General features: G+C 40.3%; 1 protein-coding gene and 1 long non-coding RNA gene across 2 annotated transcripts in view; both read left to right on the forward strand.

Annotated features, from left to right (window-relative positions):
* LOC307145408 overlaps positions 1–13,655 on the forward strand; it is a 1,105,317-nt gene that overhangs the window by 640,320 nt on the left and 451,342 nt on the right. The gene's annotated exons all lie outside the window — the stretch shown is intronic.
* On the forward strand, positions 3,105–13,099 carry zhx3b (zinc fingers and homeoboxes 3b). The gene is made up of 3 exons (XM_079848456.1): positions 3,105–3,327; positions 9,400–12,802; positions 12,943–13,099. The coding sequence occupies exons 2-3, from the start codon at positions 9,559–9,561 to the stop codon at positions 12,951–12,953; spliced, it is 3,255 nt and encodes a 1,084-aa protein (XP_079704582.1). The 5' UTR covers positions 3,105–3,327; positions 9,400–9,558; the 3' UTR covers positions 12,954–13,099.

Consider the following 13,655-nt stretch of genomic DNA (forward strand, 5'->3'; position numbering starts at 1 on the left):
AACTTAATAAAATAAATACTTTTAAGGCTAATTAATTAATTAAATAAACAAATAAATAAATAGGCTACATGTCATTACATACCAGTGAGCTACTAGCTATCTGGAAGTACTCCCGCATTATTCTTGGTCCACAAAATTATACACCATTGCTGAAGTATTTGAAAAATTGATTTATAATCAGTAGGGGGTGTCACACAATATCGCAATACAAAAAAATGCACCAGTATGTATCGTGGATAGTGACAATATGTATTGTGTATAATGTACCCAAAATAAAAATTACTGTGTGAGAAAAAGTTTTAGTGTCAGTACTACATTAAACTGCTATAATGTTGAATATAATGTATAATATGGAGGGGATATTTGTGTAAAAAGTGGCCTATACATTATTTTAAATATATCTAGCCAGTGACGAGCATATTCATGTAGAATAATTCTGTGTTTTCATCTTCAGAATCATGAATATTGTTATTCTGGCGTCTCTATTGTCCTGAGCTTTGGGTTTCAGCATCAAGTCCAAGACTATTCATCACACACACAATGAAAAAACTAATTTAGCTTTTTAATCAACAGTTCATTTTTTGTTAACCTTTTATGTCATGGAGTATCGCAATAATATCGTATCGTGAGCTCAGTATCGTGATATGTGGAATAAATATGGTATCGTCACACCCCTAATAATCAGTTATCAAAGTATTTAGAAAATAATAATATGTTATCCCCTCTTCAGTCTGTCTTAAGGCCTAATTATTCAACAACTAGTGCTCTTCTAAAATTGACTAACAGTGTATTTTATTTTCAGGCGCTATTTTCATGGATCTTTTGATCTAGTTGATCATTACTTATTATTAGATAAGCTTTATGCAGTTGGTTTGTCTCAAAATACTTTATTGTAGTTTAACTCTGATCTACATAACAGAAAACAACGAGTTGCTCTTCAAGGGAAACGATCTGATTTATTTACCCCAGAAAGAGGCGTACCACAGGGCTCAGCGCTGGGTCCTCTTCTCTTTTCTATCTTCAATAATGATCTAGTGTTTTCACACTCTTCTTTTCGTCTTTATGCAGACGATACTGTCATTTATACTTCAAAACCTCACTTAACTCAAATTCAAAATATTCTCTGATCAGATGTTAATGCTCTGCAAGTGTCACAATCACGTGTGTTTGGACTCGTCATCGTCTGCCTCGAGTGTTCATTTGTTGTCATCGATCACCATCATTTCACGTTCAGTTCTGTTTCAGTTCAATGGTGTCGAATATTGTGCATCTATTCTAATAAATCATTACTTCATTAAGCTAAATCTCATACCATGGTCTTTGGAACAAAGCGTATGTTTAAATTAAAATCTAATAATCCAACAATAATCTGTAAAGATGGCACATACTTGCACAGAGTAAATCAAATGAAATATTTGTGTTTATGACTGGATTCCCGAATTTGGAACCAGTGTATCGTGTCGATCTTTCACATTAAACTCGCTTTGCAACTTATATTACCATTTTTTGATTGATGCGTATGTAGTTTATGTGCATTATGCCTCTAAAACCAGTCCTTTCCCTCTTACTACAGTTACTACAGATTTGTTATGGGATGTTCATTTGACACACCATTGTATGATTTACTCAAATATTCTCCACTCAATATCAGAAGGAATCTGATTGCAATCTATCCTCAAATGTGTACATTTAACTACCCTAATTATTTGCGACAGTATCCGATATCATATCGCAAACATTCTTCACATTATGTTTTATGCGGATTGGGATAATCTGCCTTTTAATGTACGATCTTTGACTTCAGAAATGGTTTGTTTTGTTGTTTTGAAACTGGCTTTGCTAGGTTTAGATGATATGTTTATATTCATATGTTTATTTTGTAGTGATGTGTTTGTTGTTTTGAATGAGGTGAGTGTTGTTGTTTTGTCTTGTGTTATGTTATCAAACTTCAGTGTATTATGACCCCATTGAAATCGAGATGATGCATGGGGTTTATCCTAAAGAATACAATTGGTAACACATAAACAAACAAACAAACAAACAAACAAACAAACAAACGAATGTCAAATTCTCCAGCCTACATGTGTGTTTCATTGTGCTGTCTAAAGACTAGCCAGAAACCTTTGTAAAGATGATGAATAGGCTATTAATCAGGATGACTTGATTCTTTGACTGTCTTGTTTTGGTTTAAATGTATATTTATAGTAAAAAAACATTGCATACATTTGAATTGCAAATATTTTTCCTCAGGTCAAGTATATACATAGGCTACTCTGGGTAGGAAAATGATAGCTGTCAACTTAATGCAAAGTAAATATGTTTATACTTTTATAAAGTACGTAGGATAAAAGCGTCTGCAAAATGAGCAAATGTAAAAAAATTTGACATAATATTTACTTTGCTTTAGGACTGTGAAAAGATTAATCGCGATTAATCGCATCCAAAATAAAAGTTTGTGTTTAAATAATATATGTGTGTGTACTGTGTATAATTAAATTTGTATATCTAAATACACACACATGCATGTATATATTTTTAAAAAACTGTTATATATAAAAAAATTATACTTATATATAATATAAATTATATATAAATATATACAGTATATGTATGCAAATATTTCTTAAATATATACATGCATGTGTGTGTATTTATATAAACAAAATAATTATACCAAGTACAAACACATATATTATGTAAACACAACTTTTATTTTGGATGCGATTAATCGCGATTAATCTTTTCACAGCCCTACTTTGCTTATATAAACCCAACACAGTCTTTATAAAAGCATGCATAATGTACAGTCTTTATACATGAATCAATATGCTGCTGCTGTGCATAAGCCTGTGTTTCTGCAGCATTCGTGTATTACCTCACTTGACCTTTAGCAAAGCCTTAACCACTGGAACAAACTTAATTATCACTTCACTGTAATTTAAACTTCCCTCAAACTTTTTCACTCGCGTGTTTCCGCTCGCAGAAATGACTTTTCCCTCATGACACTGAGTGAAGCACTTCGTATGAATCTTAATTACTCATCATGATCAGTTTATATTCATGAGCTGATCATCAGGGCTTCGGGTGCCAGTGACGCATCCAGTCACATGACTCTGCTGCTGTGACGTACGGCGTGAGTTTCTTTCCCCGTCTGTGTTTAACACACACACTCACTCACACACACACTCGACTGGACATAAACAAGAGTGAAGGGCCTTTGTGTTACACTCATCAGCACTGTGTCTATCCTCCAGCGCTAGCTGACTCGAGCGGTGTGTGTATTGTGTGTGTGTGGCAGCGGACGGGATTTGGCTCGTGCGCGCGCGGGTGAGTTTGTGTTTGACTTTTATTGTTACACATCGACGTCACAATCTATCAGCTATACTGCACTGATACATCTAAACTCACTGCCTGCTGCTCAGTGAGTGTGTGTGTGAGAGAGTGAGTGAGTGAGTGTGTGAGTGTGTGTGTGTAATGGCGACAGGAAGAAGGGGTGGCGATGTAGTTTGTGGTTATGGTTTTTAATGTGATCATATTTCATAATATTAGTATTGATACACACTGAAGTTGATCAGGATAACGGCGCACGTGTGTGTGTGTGATCAGACACGCACAGTATAGGCTCTAGAGCTCATCTAATCTGCTTTAAATAGTTTCATCTTAAAGTTGAATTTATCAAGTTGGTTGGTTAGTTATTCCTTTAAACATATTTCCACTAATCACTCATTTTTATGAACTCTTATGTGAGCAGAGCTCTAAACATATGGCTGACAGTGGACACATTTGAGGTGAGATTGAGTGATAAACAGAGAAAGTTTGCCCATGTGTCATATTTATAATGTAGCAGGAGTGTGTTTATGGATGGTGCACAGCATCAAATGTAGTTTGGGGAAAATGCTAAATTAATGTTATTATAAAATTTGACAAGTGTGCCTTTTTATATACATCTTAAATCATTAAATTGTATTATTCATACATTTTTCCACCCTGCACCATAGCATCAGTATCTTGCCTTATCTTATTTCCAGTCAGTAAAGTTTAGTTTAGTAGTAAAGCGTGTGAAATGGATAAAGGTGAACGTGCAGGCTGTGGCGTTTGATTGATGAAAACAGTAGATCTGAAGGATTTACCAGCTTCAGGACCTCTCCTCCTCAGCTAAAGGTCACGATCCATGTGAAAATGCTCTTTTACATCTCAAAATGACTGACATAAGACTAAAGAGTATTCAGAGTAGTGCTGTCAAAACGATTAATCACATCTGACTTAAAAGATGGTTTATATAATGTGTGTATATATATATGAAGAGTTCAGATGCAAAAGCCTCTAAGTGCCATCTGAATTTTTCTTCTTGAATGATAATTTTTATCAAGCTCGTATATTTAAGTTCAGTAATTTCACTTTAATGACAATTAATAGGTAATTTTCATTGCCAGTAATGTGAAATAAGTGAACATAAATATACAAGCTTGATAAAAATGATAATTCTAGAAGAAAATTTCAGATGGCACTTAGAGGCTTTTGCATCTGAACTCTTCATATATGTATGTGTGTGTGTGTGTGTGTGTGTGTGTATACAAACACAAACACACACACACACATATATGTATATGTGTGTTTGTGTGTATATATATATATATATATATATATATATATATATATATATATATATATATATATATATATATATATATATATATATATATATATGAATTCATTCTTAACATACAAATCTGCTTTCAAGGTAACAGCTCTGAACTAGTGCTGTCAAATCGATTAATTACAATCTAACTTTAAAGTTTGTGTGTGTGTGTGTATATATATATATATATATATATATATGTATATGTATATATACACACATATACACACACATATATATATAATGCATGCACTTTTGAAAGCACTTTTTTCACTGTTGAAAGCATATTTTAGGAATGACAGTCATCTGAAAATATTTGGTTGTGCTGAAACTTTCGATATAATAGGTTTTGTTTTTATTAACACTATTATCATTTATCTAGTACTGCAGGACGTAGTAAAACCCCTAAACCGTCCGTGAACACTTGGACCAGTTCAGTGTGTGTGTAAAACCAGGGGTTTAAGGTTCTGTCTTCCTTGTTTTACTCTCCTCTCCTTCTTCCCAGCTTCCAGGTGGGATTATAGCGATTGTGTCCCCTAACAAAGCAGGGAAGCGCTCCCTTGGCTCGGCCGTGAGTCAGGACGAGGCTCGGGTCCGGTCAGCAGGAGCTGGCATTGAGACTGTGGTGATGTCAGCCATTTTAGGTTGGACAGCAGAGCGTGTGTTGTGCCGCCATGTTTCTCCCCTCACTCGTCCATTTTTAACCGAGCCTTAACACCTTAGGTGCTGGCCACGTCGAATCTGTGCCACTCTGAAAGCACTTCAGCGACTTATTAGAAAGACGCTGGTGTAGTTGCTTTTGTAATACAACCAAACTGAGCAAAACATACCAGAAAACCCATACTATGCCACTTTAGGTCTATCTGACGAAGAGGTCTTATTTTCAAAGCATTTTGTCAGTTGAACCCCCCCCAAACTGCGACTAAGAAACACGTTTTCATCTGAGTGTCAACATGCATTGATGTGCCATTCAGAACGAGGGAACGTCGTGCTGTTGACAATGAGTGAGAACAACCACACCTCTCTGACACAGCCTGAAATAAGATCAGGGCCTGCAGCCGGAAAAACAAGCCAGCGAGAGCCAGGGACCGAACGCTGTCCGTGGGCTGACCACTGTGTGTAGCAGTGCGTTAACTCAGTGTGTGTGTAACTGAGGTGTGTGTGTGTGGGGGGGGGGGTTGCTATGGGGATAGTAACACACCAGTGGTGCTGACGACCCGTCTCCCTGCAGACTGGGCTGAACTTGTTGAAGGAGAGAGAGAGAGAGAGAGAGAGAGAGAGAGAGAGGGAATGGGGGAGGGGAGGCGAGCAGGCAAACTGACGGTGGGGTACATGTGTTTTCGCCAAAGCAAACGTACCAGATAGTGAATAGATTGTGACCCCCAACTACGCACAGCCAATGTGTAACGCTTCCTCTAAAACATCCGCACGGCTAAGAGTCGGTCCGTTTAGGCGCTGTTGTGTCACACAGGTCATGTGATATTGTTTATTTACGTGTCCTCCAGGCTGAGAGACAAAGATATTCTGTCAGGAGGACGATGGGTGTCTAAATGCAAAGGCATCAAACATTTAATATAGTATTTATTCATACCTTTTAGTGTCAACAGATTGTTTGCTGAAGGGTAAAGAAGATCAACACTCTTGCAGACAGTTATGCATTACATTAATTATTGCCAAACAAGTCCATGAGCTTTTGCGTTAGATCTAGGGCTGGCTGCACAAACCGCTTAGACTAGTCTTACAAGATAGACATAAAACATGTTTTTTTTAAAGACAGTTCCTAACTTTTTAAAAACGTAGATTGGCCTAAAGTAAGATGGGTTGCCCCTTGATTTACTGTTATACTAGATCTTAAGACAATGTCTTAGCATAATGGCTATGTTTATGAGACTGTTTATCTCAGTCAGACCCTTAAACTAATGCCACAGCATTTTATTACCATATCAGATCAATGTGGGGTTTTTTCAGTAAAAAAAAAAAAATCATAAACTTTTAAATTTGTCCACTCAACATTGAACATTTTCTTGCATTGTCGGGTTGAAGTGCAAGCTTATTTTTGGGGCAGAAACACTGACAGAAGATCCACTCGCGTTGCAGACGTGGGTTGCATGTTATAGTGCTTGTTCATGAATCCGCAGCTCATTCGAGAGGCGCTCGACTCCCAGGTTGACCACTCGCTAAATAGCTCGTGGTGGAACATTCCAGAGTGTTTGCAGTGAGCCAGAGAGGAGGAGGAGGAGGAGATGGGGGTAACGGCTCTGTGATTGTTGGATGAGGGTGTGTGTGATGGGGGTAGGGATGGGGAATTGGTATCAAGGCAAAAAAAATTCCTTGCTGAAACACCTCACTGCTTCCTGCGACAATGGCCCCTCCCCAGCTTCCCAACACATGTGTACACACACACACACACATGCTCGCACCTCGGCCCAAACTTCCTCGCCCTGCCCCCACACGTCTTCTCGTCCTCAGGGTCTGACCCACATGATGGATGTCAGGCCCGCCCACCGCACAACCCCTTTGTGTTGGTTATCTGACCCAGCAGCGTTGGCAGGGCCGTGCCCCTCATGCAACACTCAATGGCAACACTGCAAGCCACAATTAAGGGCATTTCCATCTGGGAAAAACAGGAGATGTGTGGCAGTGTGTTCCTCTGCGAGGATGAACCCCCACTTACCCTCCGACAAGTACGAAGTACGTGATTTAGCCTCAGAACTTTGAGGCGATCACCTGAGCCGTGAATGCCGTATGACTGATCTCCCTGAAGCTGCAGGAAAAGTGTATCATGGCGAGGGCAGTCGGCTGAGGCCTCCACATGATAGTTGCTTGTGAAGTCTTGGTACTATGTCATTAACAACATCAGACAGAGAGTAAAAAAGTCTTAAAGAGCCTTCCAAGTTGGGCCCTGGAAAAACATCTTCTAAATTAAAACAAAATCATAGTGATTTATATATGTTGCTTGTTTTATGTTTTATATAGTCAGAATACATGATTGCTGTTGAATGGCCATCAATGGAGACTGATATGTTTTGGGTCCAGATAGTGTAGTTACTGCATCGGCCAGCAGGGGCAAACTAGACCATGTTGACAGGCTAAACCAGAGGCATTCAATAAAGTTTCAAGAGGTCCGGTCTCTATATTTCCTTCCCAGCAGAGGTGCGGACAATACGTTTTCACAATGGTTATATGTTTTCATCTGGGCAGCAGTGGTACTTTTTATTTAAAAAAAATCCTAAATGGTCAAAAAAGTTTCTATGTGTGTTCTAGTGTCTGAATTTTTCAGAAACAAACAAACTAAAACAACATTGTCAGTTGAGCCCACCTGGATATGAAAGGTGTTTTATCAGGCTATTATTATTTTTACATTTAGATAGCTATGAATGGCATAAAGGCTGTGTAACAGAAAGATACTGAATGGGGATTTTCCTCTTGAACCATTGAAGACTGGACCATTTTTATATTTTGCTTAAAACAATTATCTACTAAAAACAAACAAAACAATGTACATAATAATCAAACTCTCTCTCTCTCTCTCTCCCCCCCCCCCCCCCCTTAATGAGCAGAAAACAAAGTTAACTAATAATAAAACCAAAAAGTTGTTGCTTGCCATTCAAATAATTTTCCCAATTATGACATTGTTTATTATGAAATGCTCTTAACATGCTGATTAATGATGCTAAATGTAGATGAGTCATGTATGTATGACAGATAAAAAATACTTGTTTGCGCTGCGTTCTCGTTTTCATCAGCGTGTCTATTTTGCTGTTCACTGTGTTTTGCTACTGTTGTTAAAATAACTGCATCATCTTCAGCTCTTAATGTGGCGCTTTAGTGGGAGAGAGAAGCAACCCACACGGAGCGGAAAGGGCTTGAATGAAGCGCGTTTGGCTTTAGACGTAGCGGCAAAATATCATTACCACAAACGACCCTGAGCGCTTGTGGTGTGAACCGCTCTGCTGTTTTGATGTGCTGCTCACTTTAAAATGTAGAAACAGTAAAATGGTGCTTCCGTTGTCATTATGTCTCGTGGTTTCGGTTGGATCCAAGCCAGGGTCCGGAACTGGACCACTATTTGAGGATTCCTGGACTAAACCTTTTCATGTGGTAGATTTGGGTGAAGTTGTAGTACTCCCAGAAGACCTTTCAGCTGGGTTATCACTCACAGATAGCTCTACAGTATTCTTTAATTGGAAACATATTCTCATTAATATTGTTGTGCACCGCTCTTATTATGATGTGTCCCCCCCAAAAAAAAACCCTTTCCTTTTGAGGGTTAACTTGCAGCTGAGAAACTGTGCTGCAGTGAAAGATTAGTGAATTTGAGAGAAGTGGCCTATATTTCTAGCAGTTGCTAACAAGCCATTAGAAGAAGAAATGAACTGCATTGGCTTTTTTTACTGAGTTTCTTGGTGAATACACTGTTAAACTTAATTGTTTGGATGTGCATTCATATTGAAATTGTTTTTCTGACATTTTTGGTATGATCAGATCAATCAGGTTTGATTGATAGTATGCCCTTCACTTAGACTACACAAGTGAAAAACTTTTCAGAGTGGGGATGGGGGTGTGAGAAGTCTCCGTAAACAGAATGAGAGGCTGTAAAAGGTTCTTTGAAAGAGACTGACATAAAAGCAGCTCTTCCCTTTCAGTGAGAAAGACATTTAAAGATTGGTCAATCTGCAGTTTTTATTTAAGTATAATAACTAAATTGATCTTGAAATCTGTGGTTGTGAAATGCTATTGCTTTTTTCTTGTCTTTACAGATTGATGTTCTGATGCCTGATACACATTGCCAATAAGGACACAGAATACTTATAATGGACTGATGATCATGTCCATCACTAAGTTATCAGTGGATGTTCTGTAAGAGTGGATAACCATAAGGAATCAGGAATCTCACTGGAGACTAATTAGACAGAACCATGGCTAGCAAGAGGAAGTCCACCGTTCCATGCATGATCCCTATAAAAACCATGCATCTGCAGGATGACTTTCAACGGGACAGACTGTCCCCTCCAACCAAGGACATTGGCTTTTCCTTCAGAGAGGAAGCAAGTGCAAAAGGCAGTGAAAGTTTGGGTGAGTCCTCTGGGCAAGAAGCAGGTGATATCCATAAAGATGGCGGCATTTACACTTGTATGCCATGTAACTTTGAGACCCAGGACCTAAATCTTTTCCTTGATCATGTCTACAGCGGGCACCCAGATTTCCGCATTGACCCCCGTTTTCTTTGTGTGGATTGCGGGATAAGTGCTGCAAAATTTGAGGGCTTAGCTCTGCACAATGCCCGTGTCCATCCCAGTACGATAACCACCACACTTCAGCTCAAAAAGAAGGACAGCAGGATTATTGTAGAGCAGAGTCTTTGCGTGGAACCATGTGAAAGCACTAGCTCTAAAGAGACTGAGATATCCATCACCAAGACACCAATCATGAAAATGCTGAAGGGTAAATCAGAACTCAAAAGGATTGTTGTTTCTCACCCTGCCTCTGATGACCCTCCGCCCTCTATTACTAAAGCGGTGGGCAAAAATGACTCTCCTGCAGTTACAGTCACCCATGTGCCCACTATTGTTCACAGTGGAACAGCCAGCAAAGTTTCTCTGCCATCAGCCATACAGATTGTTAATGGCTCTGGGGCTTTACCCATGCTGAAGACGGCTGTTACACAAGTTGTGTCTGTTGTGCAGAACACAAGTCTCATCCAACCCTCTGCTTCAGTCTCCACATCCCACTCCTCTTCATCAAGTACTAAGAATCTTCCAAAAGTGATGATCCCTCTCAGCAGCATTCCTACCTATAATGCATCCATGGACAATAGCAGTTTCTTAAAGACATCCTTTAGCAAGTTCCCTTATCCAACCAAGGCTGAGCTTTGCTACCTTACTGTAGTCACCAGGTATCCTGAGGAGCAGATCAAGATCTGGTTCACAGCTCAGAGGCTAAAACAAGGAATCAGCTGGTCTCCTGAGGAAATAGAAGATGCCCGCAGAAAAATGTTCAATACAATCATACAGGCAGCGCCTTCCAATGGCCAGCAGCAACGCCAGACCCACCACACTGCTACTCAGCCAACTATCACAGTTCTGGGCACAACGTCCATCCCTCACATCTTACAAGGTAGCCTGGTTGGGCAAGGAGGGGTGATTGTCACCCAACCGATGATGGCTAATGGCATTCAGGTCAGCAGAGCCCCTGTTGCACTAGCGGTCACACCCAAACATCAGGCTGCTGCGAAGCCTATGATGCAGGCTCGGCCCGCTGCAGCCCTGGTGGCTGATAAAGGAATCAGCATGGTGTTAGGCACTGTTGGTAGCAGTAGTAGTGGAAACTGCAGTAGTAGCAGCAGTGCTAGTACTAGCAGCAGCTCAAGCAGTATTAGTAGTACCAGCAGCTTATGTAGCCAGGCTAGTGTAATCAGCATTGGTGGCAGTAGCACTGCAAAGTCAAATAGCAACAGCAACGTTAAGGTCAGTACAGCAGGTACTAATGGCAATTGCGTTCAAAGCAATGGTAATATTGTGAAAAGTGAGGGTAAAGGCAATTCTGAGGCTAAAAGCAACATTAACAGCAAGAGCAATAATTCTTCTGCCAGTACCACTCCAACCACTACCTTGGGATCTACAACTACAACAGATAGCACAATACCAAGTAAATCAGACTCCCCAAGTCCTATCTCTATGAACTCTCGTATGTTCTCCTCCTCTAACTTCCTGGATCCCAGCTTTAACAAAACCAAAAAGTCCCAGGGACAGCTGGCAGCCCTAAAGGAGAGCTTCCTTGTTAGCCAATTTCCTAATCAAGAGGAAGTAGACAGACTTATAAGCCTAACTGGTCTGTCTGTGCGTGAAGTACGGAAATGGTTCAGTGACCGCCGCTATCACTTCAGGAATCTGAAGGGTTCAAGGTCAAGTGGCGGTGGTCAGACTGTTACAGCTAGTGGAGGCGTTTCCCAACTCGATACACTTGCTGCTGTAGACCTGTCAGAAAACGGTACACCCCCAGAGAGGCCCAAAACTCCCCAGCAGTCCCCTCTCAGCCCCTCACAGACACCATCACCACCTACTCCCTCACGGCGTCCTCCACGACCCCCGTCGCCAGATTTCACCGCTATACGGTACAAAGAGCGAGAGCCTCACCAGGTTCGTGCTTTGGAAGCCAGCTTTGCACAGGACCCAGATCCATCTAGTGAAGAAGTTGACCGGTTAAGAGCAGAAACGAAGATGACTCGCCGTGAGATCCATGGTTGGTTTGCTGAGCGGCGAAGGAAAGTAGCAGCAGAGAAGAAGAAAGAGGAAGCTGAGAAGGCGGAAAGGGAAGATGACTATGCTGTGGGAGAGGAAGAGGTGGACGGAATACAAAAGGAAAAAACTAGCAACGAGGAGATGCATGAAGCTGAAGATTCCTCCATAGAAACACAAGATGTCAAAGAGGAGAAACAGAGGGATGAGACTGGCTCTGAGCCAAAAGTTAACCCTATCAAGATCAATCTCAAAATGCTGAAAGTTACTGAATCTAATGGAAAAGGTGAGCCTGAGGGAAGTCAACTGAGTGAAGCTAACAAGATGCCACAATCTAGCTCTCAGACAACCGTTTCTCAGGCTTCCCCATACCGAGGGAAGAAAACACCCGAACAGCTCCACCTGCTGAAGCAAGTCTTTGCACGCACCCACTGGCCCAGTAGTCCCCAGTACAATGAACTGATAGCCAAAACGGGCCTACCACGACCAGAGGTGGTACGTTGGTTTGGAGATTGCCGCTATGTCCTGAAGAACGGTCAGCTCAAGTGGCTTGAGAGTTACCAGACCATGGTAGATGAGGAAGACTTTCAGAAAGCTAACATTAGTGTCCTAAAGGAGCACCTAGACACACATGGTAAATTAGATGAGACTAAGTTGGAGGAGATTGCCAAGTCAAGTGGGCTAGGTGAAGAGTCGATCCGGCGGTGGTTTGCGAACAAGACACCACTTTTATTGGAGGAAAGGAAGTCTGAGGACACAGGAAGTGTGATAACTGGGTCATCATCTGCAACCCCAACTGAGGCTGCTGTAACGTCACCGAATCCAGACCATGAAGACGTAAAGGAGGAGGAGTCAGAGAGCAGCCTGATCTCAAAGGATCAAACCACAAAGTCAACTATTGAAATCTCAACAAATGCTACACAAGGTGATTCATTTTCTGCAAACTTAGCCATCAAAATAATTACATTGTAGTTTACTTTTAGGATGGGTGAATTGGAGGGATAAAAAGGAATTGTCATGTATGAATTTATTCTTGTGTTTAATACTAGTCTGTTTTTTTTGCAGAGTCTGACTGAAGAGGAGAGTGGATGCATGAATGGATATAAAGAGATATCAGCCTATGGGATTACAGCACATGTGACCTTTAATTGAAGGCTTTTTTTTTTAAATGTCAGATGAAACTTTAACAGGAGCACTGGGAGACACCTCTACAAAACAAAAACTAAACTTTCTTCTATAATGAACTTTTTCTTTTTCACCCAAGAGCTGTCCCACTGTTCAAGACATGGTGTGGATTATTGAAGGTCAGGATACACCCCTTCACCAGCTGCTTTTTCTATTTGGATAAAATAGAGGGGAAAACAGACCTCGGCTTCGTGAAGTGTTTTCTTGGATGGGTATTTCTTTCCTTCTACGTCTTCTGGAGAGGATTTGCCATGTTTATGGAAATGGTGGTGTACGAAGCGTAAACTGCACAGCTCTCATTGAGCCCTTTTGTAATTCTTCAAATATGACTGACATAATTGCACCTCAGAGAGGTTAAGTTGTGTGCTGTAGGTGAGCATCAATACCACAGCACTTTTCCCCCCTGAAATGTCATTGAAAGTAAAAGAAAACTGTAAAATCATAACATAACAGATTCACCAGTGTGAACGCTTAGGATTGTATGATTTTTACAAATATTATTTGCAGAATAAATTTAATAAAAAATGGTCATGGATTTTCAGGCTTGGAAAAAGAAATCACCTTTTCATTGTTGAATAAGTACTTTATTCTCA

This window comes from Squalius cephalus (assembly GCF_949319135.1).
Source record: "Squalius cephalus genome assembly, chromosome: 18".
Lineage (NCBI taxonomy): Eukaryota > Metazoa > Chordata > Actinopteri > Cypriniformes > Leuciscidae > Squalius > Squalius cephalus.